This window comes from Procambarus clarkii, chromosome 39 (genome assembly GCF_040958095.1).
Source record: "Procambarus clarkii isolate CNS0578487 chromosome 39, FALCON_Pclarkii_2.0, whole genome shotgun sequence".
In the NCBI taxonomy this organism is placed as follows: Eukaryota; Metazoa; Arthropoda; class Malacostraca; order Decapoda; family Cambaridae; genus Procambarus; species Procambarus clarkii.
Window position 1 is genome coordinate 4366289 of NC_091188.1, and position 14965 is coordinate 4381253.

Here is a 14965-nt window from a genome sequence, read left to right on the forward strand (position 1 = left end):
AGTTGCGAGGGTTGAGGTTCCTCCAAGAGGTGAAGAGGCCGGGTTTACAGTAGTCGAGGAGCGCGCTCAGGTACACTCCGCTGTTCCAGTCAGAGGTAAAGTTCTGGATGCGACAGTCCGGCAGCGCAGCCTGAAAGCCAATTAACACACACACTTTAGTAGCCGCCACTTAGCAATGCTTTCTATGTGGAATTAAAACATTAACATGAAGGTTTTAAGACAATAAAAAGCCACTTCGTGTGGCGCCAGAGGTCCTCCGTCCAGCAACACCGAGTTTAAAGCCTGTTGTATAAGGCAGAGGGAAAGATTAAATAATAATATCCATCATGGGGCGCCTTCCACAACAGAACTACAAGGAAACAGTCAATAGTAGTAACACTATACCACCGACATTATTTTTAGTGAAGGTGAGAAAGAGGTGAAGGCGAGGAAAAGTTGTAGAAATAGAACATTTAGCCAAAGTTAAGATGGCAAGTGGACTGACCGCCTTGTTGACAACAGGTGTTAGCATCTTCTCATTTATGAAGTAGCTGGTGAGCGTCAGTGTGAGTGCGTGTGCACAGTTTTACAAGTATAATGGTCACGTAGCACAGTGGTCTTCATCCTCTGTTCACAATCGAGGAAGGTAGCTTCAGTCCCCGGCCAGGACAGAAACAGTTGGACACGTTTCTTTTTCACCTCACCCGACGCCTCTGTTCATCTAGCAGTAAAACAAGTCCCCTGGGGTTAAGATAACTATTGTGGGTTGCAGTCTAGAAGGGGGAGGGGGGGGGGGGGCAAGGAGGACCTCGAGAGACGTAAATACATGCTTCCTCTCCCCCCCCCCTCCCTGGCACCCCCTTCACTTGACTTGCCACTCCGTAAGATTGACCGATTAAGATTAAGCAAACTAGGAGGCTAAAGGAGGAAAATATATATATATATATATATTTATCTCTCAGAATGTTCGGTAATATGTTTATTGCTCGTGATGTGTGTCTATGTATGTATTAACACGATGTACTGAACGGGGGTGAGAATAGCTTGAGCTACCTCATTCCTTTGTGTGTATTTTACCTCAATAAACTTATTTCAATTTCAACCAGGAGGCGGCACGGGCATGAATAGCCCGTAAACTCCATCCTCCTAATCTAACCATAACCGTACGAACCCACCTAACCCACCGAGTGTGGTGCAATAGAAAACTTAAGATATTTGTGAGTCCTTGCTTTTCTTGTGTTTCGTAACGTCGGTTAACATAACGTAAAGAACGCGACCTATTATTTGAGAGGACGGGTTGCCTTGCGGCTCTGTCAGCTGGTAAACATGGTTAAGTCTGGCCAGTATCTGGCTGGGTGACCGCGCGAGCAGCCTCGCCCTTGGTGATGGAGAGTGTATTATTTATTTATTTATTTATTTATATACAAGAAGGTACATTGGGATTGTGAGGATACATAGTATAGTAATTACAATCTTGTAAAGCCACTAGTACACGCAGCGTTTCGGGCAGGTAAACCCTAACCTGCTTCCTGTTATTACGTTAAACAGTTGGGTTCCTTCTCTGCTCACAATCGGGAATTCTGGGTTCGAATCCCGGCCGGGACAGAAATGGCTGCGCGCGTTTCCTATCACCTAATGCACCAATTCACCTAGCAGTAAATAGGTACTCAGGAATTTGCTTGTTGAGGGGGGGGGGGTTGCATGTTGGAGAGGGTTAGTAACTACTTTAAGAGGGGATGGAACCCCGCCGATATGTGTATATACACACTGGCTGCCTGTCCCCCGATATTTTTAAATTATTTAACCAATGAAGCAAAGTAAAGTTACAAAATTCCACAGTGTCCCCTGCACGTCACCATATCACAGAGAACGGCTCTTGCCAGCATGAACTCAAATATAAGTGATGAGGTCTTTGCCGCCATGTAGTCTGAATGAAAATAAGGAACGGAGAAGGAAAGTAAGGAACTCTTGATGATGATGATGATCATCATCAAGAGCCGGAAACATGAATGGGTACGAGGGGTTACAAATGATAGAACAAGGCCAACAGATGCACAAGGATGAGAAGATGTACAAAAAAATTGTACCACTTACGGGCTATTCATCCCCGTGCCACCTCTTGGGTGGCTTAATCTTTATCAATCAATCATCAATCAGTGAATTTGAGCCAGGATAGTCACAGAATGTGTTGTAGAAGAATGGCGAGGTTGTGCACACACCCACGACGTCGTGATATGATTAGTTTATATTAGTTCTACTTATAATTGTCTCACCATCCGAATTTCTTGACGAAAAGTTTACCAATATACGTTTTGCCGCTCCAATGTTAAGCCTAAATTTGTCTTTACAATATACTGCCTTTCAAAGTATCGGCCAAATATCACTCCACGCCTAAAATGATATCTTTATTTTCACTGTTTAGTCAAGTCACTATTGTAATGATTTGTTTAAGTTGATACAAAGTTGCCGATTCTGTTAATGACCGCGTGCTGAGCATTTATGTAGTGTGACTTACACAGTTAATGCACTGTATTTTTAAGTAAACTTTTCAATTATAAATGTATTACCATTTATGAATAAAGTCTTTGATTTTGTTCATATAAAATGCGTCCAACAGTACTCGGTTCCGGGTTCAAGTCTCCTCCACAATAAGCACAAACGGAAACTTGAAAAGGAACAGAAGTTTGCAACGACTGAGGCCCCTGACCGGGGAGCTGGTCGGCCGAGCGGACAGCACGCTGGACTTGTGATCCTGTGGTCCCGGGTTCGATCCCGGGCACAGGCGAGAAACAATGAGCAGAGTTTCTTTCACCCCTGTTACCTAGCAGTAAAATAGGTACCTGGGTGTTAGCCAGCTGTCACGGGCTGCTTCCTGCGGGTGGAGGCCTGGTCGAGGACCGGGCCGCGGGGACACTAAAGCCCCGAAATCATCAAGATAACCTGAGCTACGTGGGTGTGACGAACGAAACTTGGCTGAAGGAACTAGAAAGAATAATGCCACAGTAGAAGAATGAGCGGCGACTTAAGACGGGCATATAAAATACTTTGGGGATCTGACCACGGAAAAAAGTTAAGGTTTTCAATAGATAAGGACAGAAGAAGAGGACGTGGATGGCAAGTAGAGGCACGGGGGGAGTGGAAGAGGTGGTCACCAAGCGGCAGATAGGGAAGTAGAAAATAAGAGGTCAATTCCATACACAATTTCGTAAGATATGACAGAAGACATGCAAGTTGGGAGCCACTGTGTTAGACAACACGCAGTTAAAAGGGCGGAGTCAGTGACTAAGGTCGATTTTGCAGGTACAAATACATCAGTATAAATATACTTACACGCGCGCACACGCGCGCACAGACAGACAGACACACACACACACACACACACACACACACACACACACACACACACACACACACACACACACACACTCACACTCACACTCACACTCACACTCATGTGCGCGCGCGCGAGGAAAGGATACAGGGATTAAGCCTCACGTTACTGGAAGACAGAAGAATTACGGGAAAACCGGATTACATCACACACAAATTTAGGAGAATTGACAGGGCGGACTATTAAACACAGGAGGTACTCGCACAAGGGAACACGGGTGGAAACTCAGTACACAAATGAGGCGCAGACATAAGAAATAATCAGAGTAATGAAGAAATGGAATGCACAGAAAAATGAGGCGATGGAGTCCATACACAGCTTCACATGCAGTTATGATAGAAGTCATTAGACTTAAAAACCTGTACACCAGTTGGTTGAATGAGTGAGAGACGTGAGCAACGAGCCGAAGCTCAACCCTCCACAAAGAGAGAACTAGGCGAGTAGAGTCTGACCTTGAGCCAAGCGAGCATCAGCTTCTTGGGTGGGAACTTGGACTGGCCGATCTGGTAGTGCATGATGAGCGACCATATCAACCCCAGGATCAGCTTCAGGTTGCCCTTCACGATGTCCACGTTCCCTGCAACACACACACACGCCCTCAGTACCAACACACACTGATATGAATTATAGTAATAAATCAAACACTGGTATGAAAGTTAAGAGTGACGACGTGACCGTCCTGGGACATTTAACAAAATTTTGGTCCAGGACGGACCGAAACCTTGTCACTTATCGATACCAACCCATATATTTGAAAATAAATTATTGTGCCCAGTCACGTACTTGTGACTTATTATCTACGATAATAATAATAATAATAATAATAATAATAATAATAATAATAATTAATAATAATTTTACATAAATCACACTAACGTGATATATATAAATGAAAAAATTAATTGATAAGATAAAAAATTAAGAGCTCCACCTAATTTTTGTCATTGACACATATAGCGTTAGTGTAATTTGTGTGTCATTGATGGTAGAGTGTTGACCCACTTGACCCACACCCGGTGCCTGTCAGCTGTACGTCAAACTTGGACAGGCTTCAGGCGAGGCCTCCAGACGTCCTGTAGATTCAGTAGAATGCCAGGCTGTGTAACTTTCACAGGTTAACGGTGGTACAGTGGCAGCGGCTGACATTCTGTTGGTCGCCGGTTTGAGTCGCCTAAGAGCTCCACTTGATTTTCTCAATGATAATAATAATAATAATTAATAAAAATATTGGTTCAAGAACAGTGGCATGGTTTGTTTGAGGTTTCTCTAGTCTGCTATTACAGTTTATCTCGCAATACAAACATTTTAGTGACAGTCTTAGAGAACACATGCTGCCTCACCAACTCTTCATAGCGTCCCATCTCTATGTATATATCTCTCTTTCTCTGTATCTCTCTATCTCCCTCTCTATCTCCCGGACAGACAGCAAGCGGTAAGAGTAAGCAGCTAGGCCCCCTTGACCTTAAAGCTTGGCTGGGTCTCCCCTGTGACCCCTAAGGGAGGCAAAGAGCCAGGAGGTGTCTCCAGACTCACCCAGCCTCCATCTAACGCTCCATGTATGTTGCTAATGTCAGCTACCCGACACGTTGGAGGCTAGTGGTATTTAAGTCCACCGCCAAGTATGATGTGAAAGTTGAGCTTCTCCGCGGAGTAGCTTCAACGTTTCTGGTTCACATCACTCTAGTCTCCAGCTTCCACCTCATGTAGGGTAGACTCACAGCTGTAGTCTATAGCACCCAGTTTGTACTTGTTACGCCTCTTGCTTTCATGGGAGATTTACATTTGTTCTTCTCACCGTGGAGAACAAAGGACTATTCTCCCTGCCTAGTTCTGGTGTCGGTACTCACGCTATTGGTGCACACTTGGTTAATCCTTGGTTTAACCAAGGATTAACCAAGTCCCACAAGAATGATAGTGACCTGCCAAATTCAACATCCCCCCCACACACACTCTTCCTTGGGAATAAACGATCTTGTGGATCCAATAACATATTATCTAATGAATTTTCGTGTCGCAGCTTCTATGAATTTAGCTTTCCACATATCCACACACTCACACACATGTAAGGTTTCCTATTCTCTCAATCAATGGTTCCTGTCATAATCACCGAGTCCTTCACAACCTGGGTTCCTTGTATGCTCAATCCTTCCAGATTAACAGTGCCAATCCCACTCTGCCTTTCCTCCCCACTCTTACAACATGGTAGTCTTGGGAGAATACTGTAATATGAATCTTGACAGTTTTGTTTCTGGGTCTACAATTACATCCGGGTTTTCCCCATTTGTTTGTGTCCCCGGTTTAGTCGCTTATTTGTAATTTAATCAAGTATTGGAGTACATGACTTTAAAGCTCTCGTCTTTCTTTTGCATTCTCACAAGTATCCTCGTCTGGTCTTCTCAGTGAAGGTAATATTTGCTTAGGTGATCGATGAGGTTTGGGGAAGAGTTAGGGCTGATTTATTGTTAAATGGGGGGATTTAAGGATGAGGCAGGAAGACCGGGTCGGGGGATTGAGTAGGGGGAAGGTTAAATGAAGCTGGTGGGCCTGGGTCCCCCCCCCACCATCCTTCCAAGTCCCTGCTCCTCTTCTCTGCACCTGAAGTTCTCACTTCTTGGTCATATTCCTCTTTGGAGGATTTTTTTTTGTAGTGCGGTATATGTTTTAAGTGTGTGTGTGTGTGTGTGTGTGTGTGTGTGTGTGTGTGTGTGTGTGTGTGTGTGTGTGTGTGTGTGTGTGTGTGTACTCGCCTAGTTGTGCTTGCAGGGGTTGAGCTTCAGCTCATTGGTCCAGCCTCTGAACCGTCAATCAACAGGTGTACAGGTTCCTAAGCCTATTGGGCTCTATCATATCTACACTGTGTATGGAGTCTGGCTCCACCACATCACTTTCTAATGTATTCCAGAGTGTGTGTGTGTGTGTGTGTGTGTGTGTGTGTGTGTGTGTGTGTGTGTTATAAAGCACAAACGCAGGTAATTGTAAAGTAGAAAGTTATGGCGGGTATCGGTGGTGGGCGGTGTGGTGACGAGTGGGGGGGGGGGGTCAAGGCCGTCGCCGCCACCTGCAGGAGTGAGGGAGGTCACAGTGGTCAAACGGGCCCCACAAGCCTCACGGGTCACACAGGCAACACAGGTCACACAGGTCACAGGCTTCACGGGGTCACAGAGGTCATCTTGCGCCCGTGACACACTCCAGCACGTTCTCCATTTTTGGAGTAAATTGCGGCATCACACTCTCCTCTCACCAGACAATAACTCTCCACTTCAGAGGCACTCACCGCTGCTGGCGGCTACACCGGTAATAAAAATGACACCTGTCACACCTGTCTCACCTGACACCTGTCTCACGCCTGCGACCCGCCAGGACCCCGTCACTTTCACACCCAACACTTGCGCCATCCCACCCATTCTCTCAGCACAGCAATTATCTCTTATTTTCACCATTACTGCAAGGAAACGGTGGTATGGACGGGTGTGGGTGGACGGGTGTGGGGCCCGGTCTGCAGCGCCGCCAGGAGGGCCTTCCAGAGGGCCTGCGGAAGGCGCCTTCCAGAATACCTCTCTATAGGTGGTTCCTCAGACTGCTGCTTACGTGTAACATTCAGGCGATTCGTCTTTTTTGAGCAGTAAACGTGGGGGGAGGGGGGGGGGAAGGAGGGGCGAGGGTGTACGAGGACGACAACCCCCCCCCTCCCTTGTGGCCGGGGTGGGGGGGGGGGGTAAACTGAAGTATACCGAGAATGAGGTGGTGAGAGACGAGTACCCCCCGCCCTCACACCAAGTATACTCCATGTCAACATTCCTTCACCCCCGCCTGTTGGGTTTACAAGGAAGTATTGTTTTTTCCCGGAGTTACCCCAAGGCCACAACACCCCGCCTCTGCCGGGACACATACACGTTGCTGTTGTTTAAGATTCAGTTACTGGGAACTAAAAGTTCCAAGTAGCACGGGATATGGTGAGCCCGTGATAGATTTACCTGGCACAGGAGCGGGGCTGAAACTTCCCCCCCCCCCTCCACACACACACACACACATACATATAAACACATATATACACACCCGCCCTCCTGACTACCTCCACCACTACTCTTTCTTCCCGCCACACCTTCACGCACATATGGCCAAGTCTACGCTCAAGTTAACGTTCCCACGAGAGGTAAAAAGATGAACGATGATTGGCTACTGAAAATAAAAAAAGAGCAGAAACCACCTTCCTGTCGGAGGGTCGTTTCATAGCAACCAATTCGCTTGTAAACAAAAGTCAAAGTGTAGGCTTACATTTCCAGAAAAAAAAGACGACACAAACTATACACAAAGCATAATATTATAGCCAAACACCGGCTGTATAAAAGGCGGGAAGGTAATATGAATAATGGCAACCCCAGAGGAAGCGGTTAGCCGCCCGGTGTTGTCAGACGGAGATCATATCATTGTTGCCACCATGCACAATGCACAGTGTTCATTGCTATAGTACAGGCGACGTAAACTGCACATTCAACGCCCGTGTGCCCTCGGTGCACAAGGGTGACGTGACAAGGTGGTTAGCGCCTCTGTAATGATCACAGCTCCTGGTTCATATAGTGTACCACACGAGGCAAGTTTTGCTTGCACGTTGGTTTGTTGTTGTGTTGAATCACTACTGGTTTATTCAGACAACTTTCTAGTCTCAACACCCGATAGTTGCGCGTCTGTAGGGTGTCTTCTGCTCGCTGCATGGGTCACTACTGTCAGACGCCAGAGTGAGACTCCAGTGTTCAAAAAATTTTGTTTTGCAACTTCTGCCAGTTTAGCTCTCCTTATCTGCTATCCTCTTCTCGGACCCACTGATTCCCAATCAATTTGCCTATGATTGAAATCACAAATTTCTACCCTCTTTCAATTATCCTTAGGTTGGGAGTAGTCACAATGAGGATAGGTATTCAAACCCTCTTTTTTATTCGCGTGTTCTTGTCTGGAGTCTTCTGTGCTTCATTAGAGGGTTGTAAATCACAACCACAACCCCACTCCTCCCACCGAAATAATTCCTGCGAGACACTCTTCGTTATTGGCAACTCCTTCAAAAGTGCTCACATCAAACCTGAAGACTCTGGACCACAAGTGCCACTCCCCCTCTTCTCCCTTTGATCTATTTATTTTCTGATATTGTCTGGGGGGAATATTGCGTTAGTAATCATTTCAATTATTTTTAGTTTCAACCCGTTATTGCTATTATATCGGGGTTTGCTTTACCAATCTCTCTCGTTTGTCACTTCATCTGCTTTGCTTGACATTCCATCAGCATTAGGGTACCAAATCACTAGGCTCTATACATATACTCTCTCTCTCTCTCTGTGCGTGTGCGCGTGTACACACTCAACCACTTGAGACTGAAGATCTTGCCCCACGAAAAACACATGTGGGGGCAAGGTCTTCACCAGATTGACACGTGTAGTGGTGTATCCACGCGGGCACCAGGTGTGGACAGGTCTAGAGTTCCTGCAGTTAAGGCAACAGTTATGGGGACAGGTGTAGCTGCTGGGATCATCAGGTGTGGAATATAACTGCTGGGATCAACAGGTGTGGAATATAACTGCTGGGATGTTTGTATGAACTCAATAGAGATGTCCTTGAGATGGGCGTAACGCTAAAGTCTAAGAATGGCAGCCGACACCCACACCCACTACCACCCTGTCCACTACCACTGTCACCAATCACACCCACTACCACCCTATTCACTAGCACTGCCACCATATAAACACACACAGTTCCGATCTGATCCGTAACAGGGTTCTTTTAACTCTCTGACCCTTCTCAAGTCCCGAGGTCCATAACCTGTGAAGATGCAAAGACCTAAGTTTAGAGAAATCAAATGGTAACATAATCACTTTCACTTGTTATTAATTAAGCACAACTAAAATTACACACATTACGTGGACACCGAATACTGACAATGTTTCCATCAAATGTGGAGGATAGCGACCCCTCCCCCACACCTCTGGCGAGGTCTTCCAGCGCTCCACTAGCCCCCCTTGCTAGCACGCCCCACCAGAGACGTCTTCCAACGCTCCACTAGCCCCCCTTGCTAGCACGCCTCACCAGAGACTTCTTCCAGCGCTCCACTAGCCCTCCTTGCTAGCACGCTCCACCAGAGACTTCTTCCAGCGCTCCACTAGCCCCCCTTGCTAGCACGCCCCACCAGAGACTTCTTCCAACGCTCCACTAGCCCCCCTTGCTAGCACGCTCCACCAGAGACTTCTTCCAGCGCTCCACTAGCCCCCCTTGCTAGCACGCCCCACCAGAGACGTCTTCCAGCGCTCCACTAGCCCCCCTTGCTAGCACGCCCCACCAGAGACGTCTTCCCGCGCTCCACTAGCCCCCCTTGCTAGCACGCCCCACCAGAGACGTCTTCCCGCGCTCCACTAGCCCCCCTTGCTAGCACGCTCCACCAGAGACGTCTTCCCGCGCTCCACTAGCCCTCCTTGCTAGCACGCCCCACCAGAGACGTCTTCCAGCGCTCCACTAGCCCCCCTTGCTAGCACGCTCCACCAGAGACGTCTTCCCGCGCTCCACTAGCCCCCCTTGCTAGCACGCTCCACCAGAGACGTCTTCCCGCGCTCCACTAGCCCCCCTTGCTAGCACGCCCCACCAGAGACGTCCAACAGTTGAGCTGGGGCGAGTGTTGGACGGCTCTGCCCTCTGCTACCATTCACTGGTACCTAATCACCTCTGGTCCTCCCAGAACACCAGAGTACAATAGCCCAAAACGTTATTAATGGGAGAGGGTAAACCGTACTCAACTCGACATCTGGAACATAGATGGCGCTGATGTTCGTCTCCTACACGCACACACCACCTCTCCCGCCGGCAACTTTCCACTCCCACAGAAGTGATTACTGCAGTTCACTAACACAAAACAACAAATGGTTTACGTTCTTGTGCCTCTCTCTCTTTCCTCGATAACAACACTAATTGGTGCGTTGCGACACACGCCTTCCCCCCCCCACACATATACCAGCAATTAAGAGAACTTTAATCATCATTAAGACTTAGAAGCTCACTGTGATTGGTGAAGACACACTGATTTCACTAAGCATTCTGTAGGTGCCTTATTCCGTAGCACATTCATACTCTGAACTGCCTTAATTATCGAATTAAGAGTATGTTAGTTAATTAGAATGTGTCAATTACGGTACTGCTACAATTTGTTCAAAATAGACGTTTGGGAGAATATACTCCAGAGCTAAAGGAATCGAATACATTTCTCGGTAAAATAAGCTAAAAAAAATCATCTATAAAGGGTTCAATATTTTATACAAATCATCAATTAAGAACGACAAAGACAATACAATTCTAAATAAAAGATATACAAAATAAAAGAAGGGAGGGATTTATCAGGAGAAAGCGCCAAGCTATTAAGACTATATAGCTTGGGAGATATAGGATATAGATTTGGAATGGCACCGGGGGGGGGGGAGGAATGGTGCCCAACCACTTGGACGGTCGGGGATTGAACGCCGACCTGCATGAAGCAAAACCGTCGCTCTACCGTCCACCCCAAGTGGTTGGCAATAGAAGCGGGAAAAAAATAGATATAGAAAATATTTAAAAGACCTTACAAGATGCTTTGAAAAGACGATACGTCGTGTGTGAATATTAAGAGTTGTTAACTTATGTCGCATTCTCGCGCTACAAATGGAGACCAAGACGCCGAGGCCAAGACGTTAAGATCTGCTCGAGGAGAACTGGAAGTCAGAACAGTGAAGTCGCCGTGAGAGGGTGGCCCCCCCCCCAACTCCTCACAGTGACCTCTGGTAGCAAGATCCGCAACTTGCTTGAAGAAGAGGTACCCATAGTCTCACAGATACTGTGTCTTAAGGTCACCGGAGGTGTTCCCCAAGTAATGACCGCCACAGTTCGAATGTTCACAAGAGATATCCACCATCAGACGTCGAGGTCAAAGGGTAAAAAGAATCGATGTGCTAAAGAGTGTCCAATATTATGATTATTGGTAAACAGACCGAGCGCTAATGCTAATGAAATTGTTAGGGAATTTTGACGATAGGTAAGAATTTATTATTTAAATTTTTGTTTTAAACTCCTGTAAAATACTTTGCTTGGAAAAGTATTTGATTCGAAGAACTTGTGCAAGAAATTCATTTCGTCAAATAATTTGTAATCAGAACGAAGATTCAAACGTCTTTAATAAAGTTATAATTGTATTCAACTTCTCATTTTTTGTATTAAACTTAAATAAGTTAATCCCGTGAATGGAGGAGCACGATAAACTAAAGTAGAAAACTGACCTCAATATTCGTAATTAACGAGTCAAGAAATATTCTAAGAAATGTAGATGTTTATTTCTCAGAATGTTTGGTAATATGTTTATTGTTTGTGATGTGTGTCTATGTATGTATTAACACGATGTACTGAACGGGGTGAGAATAGCTTGAGCTACCTCATCCCTTTGTGTGGATTTTACCTCAAACTTATTTCAATTTCAAGAAATATTCTTATTTACCTCAAATTCACGAGGAAAAGTCAAATGTCTCAATATATAATCGTCTCAATAACGACGGTAAAAAAATAGTCTTAAATAATTTAGAGGGACAAGCATCTAGTCACACAATCTATTAAGAGAACGAATATTCGTTCAATCGAATATTCGTTCAATCGAATATTCGTTCAATCGAATATTCGTTCAATCGAATATTCGTTCAATCGAATATTCGTTCAATCGAATATTCGTTCGTTCAAACAATCTATTGAATAGGTCAAGCTATTAATCTATTCAAAGTTACTGGCTATTACACAGAACGATATTTGCATAAGATAGACCAAAAGCAGAACCCACTGATGCCTCATCTGTTTGTGGATAGAATTTACCATTAAAAGATAAAACATAATATGAAGTGGCAATCTCTCAACAATTTACCAAGTTGCTTCTTAATTAAACCCAAATTACAAGACTTCTTGAGTTAGATTAACGAATATCCGCTGAGAAGTTTCTTTGTCATTTGTGAACAAAGACAACAGCCATACGAGCCCCTAACAACAGAACCATTACACTTCAGACAGCCAATTTCTCTATCATACTGCCATGGATTCTCAATACTATACAAGTTTTTAGAAAAAAGGAGGCTGAAAGCAAAAATTTGGCCAATTTATAATTAAGATTGCCAGTAGAAAAAATCATTGTTCTAATTCTTTAGGGATCTTTCAAAACCTTACAGCAACCCAACCCGTTCTCAGACCAAGTCCATTCAATCCAGCGGTCGACCCCAAAGACGCATTCATCCATTTTTAACATTCTGTTCATTCAAAACAAAACTTTTCTCAAATATAAAGTATTATTAATATATATTCGCATATTGTGCATATTTAGGCACTGATTAGGTTAGGTGTTTAGGTTCTGTTGGCGATTATTTGTATTTGTAGTATGTGGGTGAAGCATTTACAGCGATGTGGTTCGAACAAAAGTCGTCAGTGAAACACTTGTTCCGGAAGTGTTCGAACGCCATCAGTTGTGAGTCGTGTGAAAACAGTTTTTCATTCATAAACACCTGGGGGTTTGGCGGGTGCATGGAATAACTTTTGGACTTTGTTTACGAGGACGGGTTGCATACAGCCACCCAGGTTTCGAACCAGCTGCAGAGAGACTAACTCACCAACCAACTCACTCACTCACTCACTCACTCATTCACTCACTCCAGGTAAGAGATAGACGCCATCACACTCCGGAAACAATTATGAGACGACAGTCCTTGACAAGGGTGAGTGTAAAGGTCAACAATTACTGCTACTTGTAATTGGCCACTAGGCTTAATTTACACAACGAAAACAAATGATTGACCTATATGCAATTAGATAATCTCCCCCCCCTTTACACCCCTAACCTTTGGTCCCCTAACTATCACACCGTAAATAATATATAGTGATCTAACCTTGGGGCCCCTAACTAGCTATGGCGATTAAGTACACTTGAAACCCCCAAACTAAGTTTTTGTACCCCTAATCTTGGCAGTCTAACTCAGCCTGGCGTCCTAATTCAATTCTGGCACCCACGTCACTAACCTTGGCACCAGTGCCCTCCTTGGCACCCTAATATGCCGCGGGTGAAGTAAATGTTAGCAATAATGGCGCACGAATCCAGACACAAGCAGCGAGAGCGAAATCTAATTTTCATGTCGACTATTATGTGGTAATGGTTATCAGGCCGGATGACGGGAAGTTGAAGGGGGAGAGGCTGAGGGAAAGGGGAGAGGAAGGTGGGAGGAGAAGAGGCAAGAGTTCCAAGACTACTTGGAACCCAAGTCCGAGTAGTTGTGTTCCAATAATAAAGTTACCACGATGTTGGGCCCAGAAGATCAGACGCATCGTTTCAAATCGTGGCTAGCAAACTTGCATGACTTGGCCAGGATAGTGCTCTACGTGAGCCATATATACTCTTGAACGACTTCGATTATGCCTTGACCAACAGAGTATGCTACGAGTATACACAACCCACGCTTCAGTACCAGCAACAATATATACAGGTGTTTCAGAGTACCAATTGTGCACCTTTAAATCCTCTTAGTTGCTCCTACTGATGTTCTCAACACACATTGATCCGCACGTTATTAAGAGTAATGCGTAAACGACTACCACCGAGACTTTCAGCACCGTGGAGAGGGGGGGGGGGGACCTGCTGCATGGGTAACAGCTTCTCCCCCGAATCAATCTACCCTGGCTTTGCGCCCTGGTGAGACCACTCCAGACCAGGCCGACACCAGAGCGCAACTCCATAGTCTCCCGAGACTGATGGATGCTTACTACATGATTACAGAAGAGAACCACCCAAACTGGTCATACCACAATGCTGCATTACAGCCTAGGAAGACCTTGCTGAAGGCCAGAATATCAGTTACCACTACAGACACAAAGAGCAGCCGTCATGAGTGACCCGTGCAACAGTAACATGGTCAAGCTTACCAGGAAGACTCTAGACGTACCCTGCAGCCATGGCCACGCTGCTGAAGGTGGTGCACAAGTTGTTATAGATTCAGTTACTCGGAACGAGTTCCAAGTAGCACGGGCTATGGTGAGCCCGTAACTTACCTGGCACAGGAGCGGTGCGGTGCACAAGACATGTGCTCGTTCATATAGTGTGAGGACGGGCGGGCAACATGAGAGGGAATACACAGGGACGCGGGGTCATTCAGTGACTGGTGAGCAGGTTAACAGCTCTCCCGCTGTCTTCTGCCTGACTTTGTAAGACTATAGTGCTGCTGTTGAGTCAGTAGAGATCACTGCTCCCCTTCTGCTTCCGCCTGGGTGACTTACTGCCTTAACAGTGGCAGTGAACTCTGCTTTGCAAGACATTATTCCTAATTACACACTCCGCTGCACCAGTCCTCCGAGTATTAGGGTTAGCAGATATCCATCAGCAGATTTTATATAATTCTATTTTACTTATCTATTTGTTTCCGCATGATGATAATGATAATGCATTGTGTCAGGGGGGACAGGTAGCCAGTGTATATATTTATGTTAAGCTTATATCGAGGCGATACAAGATGATATTGACTCACAGTAGCGACCTATGTACCACCACTACACAACCCTGCATTATGATCACATGTT

The 14965-nt window shown here is 45.6% G+C and overlaps 1 protein-coding gene across 1 annotated transcript in view; it reads right to left on the reverse strand.

The window, feature by feature from the left end:
- Positions 1-14965, reverse strand: part of LOC123760316 (filamin-type immunoglobulin domains fbug) — a 129600-nt gene that overhangs the window by 85645 nt on the left and 28990 nt on the right. The window contains 2 exon segments of the mRNA XM_045745894.2: positions 1-130; positions 3823-3947. The exon segment at positions 1-130 is cut by the window's left edge and continues 1 nt beyond it. Of these exon segments, the coding sequence (XP_045601850.2) occupies positions 1-130; positions 3823-3947 (255 nt within the window).